The sequence below is a fragment of the Sapajus apella genome, unplaced genomic scaffold (assembly GCF_009761245.1).
Source record: "Sapajus apella isolate SASKATOON/1434 unplaced genomic scaffold, GSC_monkey_1.0 scaffold6, whole genome shotgun sequence".
In the NCBI taxonomy this organism is placed as follows: Eukaryota; Metazoa; Chordata; class Mammalia; order Primates; family Cebidae; genus Sapajus; species Sapajus apella.
In genome coordinates this window covers 92,421-93,703 of record NW_022436946.1, presented here as the reverse complement: position 1 = coordinate 93,703, position 1,283 = coordinate 92,421, and the positions used below count along the sequence as shown (strand labels likewise).

Here is a 1,283-nt window from a genome sequence, read left to right as displayed (position 1 = left end):
CTGGGAGGAGCGCGCAGAACCCGGAGAGCACACTGCGGGGTGGAAACTGAAACCCTTCAGGTGCAATCTTTACCCGAAAGTCATCTGTGGTTGAAATCAGCAATCATCTGTAATATTCCCGCTATGACAACACCGTTGGGTAAATATCTAGAACCAGTGCCTCTTCACCGCAGCAGCCCCGCGGGTCCCTGCCCAGGTCCGCATCCCTGGACCCACGTGGCCCACAATAGGTCAGGCGAACCCACCCGGTGACAGTCCCCGGGGATCCGCGCCCCCGTCTTCCTTACTTCTTCATCTCCATGTGTTCACCTGTTTCAGGATCAAAACCATGAAAAGTCATATGTGAAAGGCTCCCCTGCCCCTGCCTGCATCCACTCTCATTGGCCACATGCCTGGAAGGAAACTTTATTGGATTCTCATATTTCTAGGAAGTCTTTATGCCATTTCAATACGTATTCTTAATTCAGACTTGGATATTTTTGACTCTTGAGGGAGCCCTGTCACCCTGTCCTTCAGGAAGCCTGTTCCAGTTTCTCCTCCCTTCACAGAGGACTCTCCTCAGGTGCCAGGTAGGATGAAGCAGAGGAGGATGATGAAGAGGCTCCAGGGACTGAGCATGGCTTTGGGTTGGGCAGTGCCTGGGGCCATGGTGGGTGGTGCTGAAATGGAAACACAAGAGTGACAACCCTTGTCCAGGCCCCAAATCTTAGGGGACCCCTCCTCAGCTCCTGCTCCCCCAGGTCATCCTGCAAGGCAGAGATTGTGTCCCCCTCTGCTGTTGGGCAGGCGCTGTGACAGGTCCTGTGTTAGGAAGGGAGAGGGGGCATCCCTGTCCTCAGGGAGCTCACACAGCTGCTGAGGGAAGTAAGGTGACAGCACAGCCCACCCTCCTCCAGTGGCGGAAGAGGAGGTGATGTCCAAGTCTGGGGGAGGGGAGGGTGTTGGGGCTGGCACTGGAGGTTGTTTTGATGGATTTCCAGATACAGACCAAGGTAGAGGAAAGAAAGTGAAAAGTGCTCCTAGCAGGAGGGAACATTAAGGAGAAAGGTGGAAACACAGTGATGGCCACAGGTTGGAGGCTGGTGAGAAATCCACAGTGAGGGCAGCAGAAGCAAGTGCAGTGAGGAAGAGGAGTCAGGCGGGAGAAGGGAGAGGAGGATGGGAGAGCACAGGCGCCCCCAGGAGGAGACCCCACGAGGGGATTGTTTTAACGTAAATGTGTACACTGGGATCATCGAAGCTGAACTCAAGAACTAATTTCTCGAGATCACCATTTCTGACCT

The 1,283-nt window shown here is 54.3% G+C and overlaps 1 protein-coding gene across 2 annotated transcripts in view; it reads right to left on the bottom strand.

Moving 5' to 3' along the window:
• Positions 1–416: 416 nt before the first annotated feature.
• Positions 417–1,283, bottom strand: part of LOC116549128 (UL16-binding protein 3-like) — a 23,382-nt gene continuing 22,515 nt past the window's right edge. For both annotated transcript variants that reach the window (XM_032274480.1, XM_032274479.1), the window contains one exon: positions 417–659. In XM_032274480.1, coding sequence (XP_032130371.1) covers positions 559–659 — 101 coding nt within the window. In that variant the 3' untranslated portion in view covers positions 417–558. The remainder of the gene's footprint in view (positions 660–1,283) is intronic.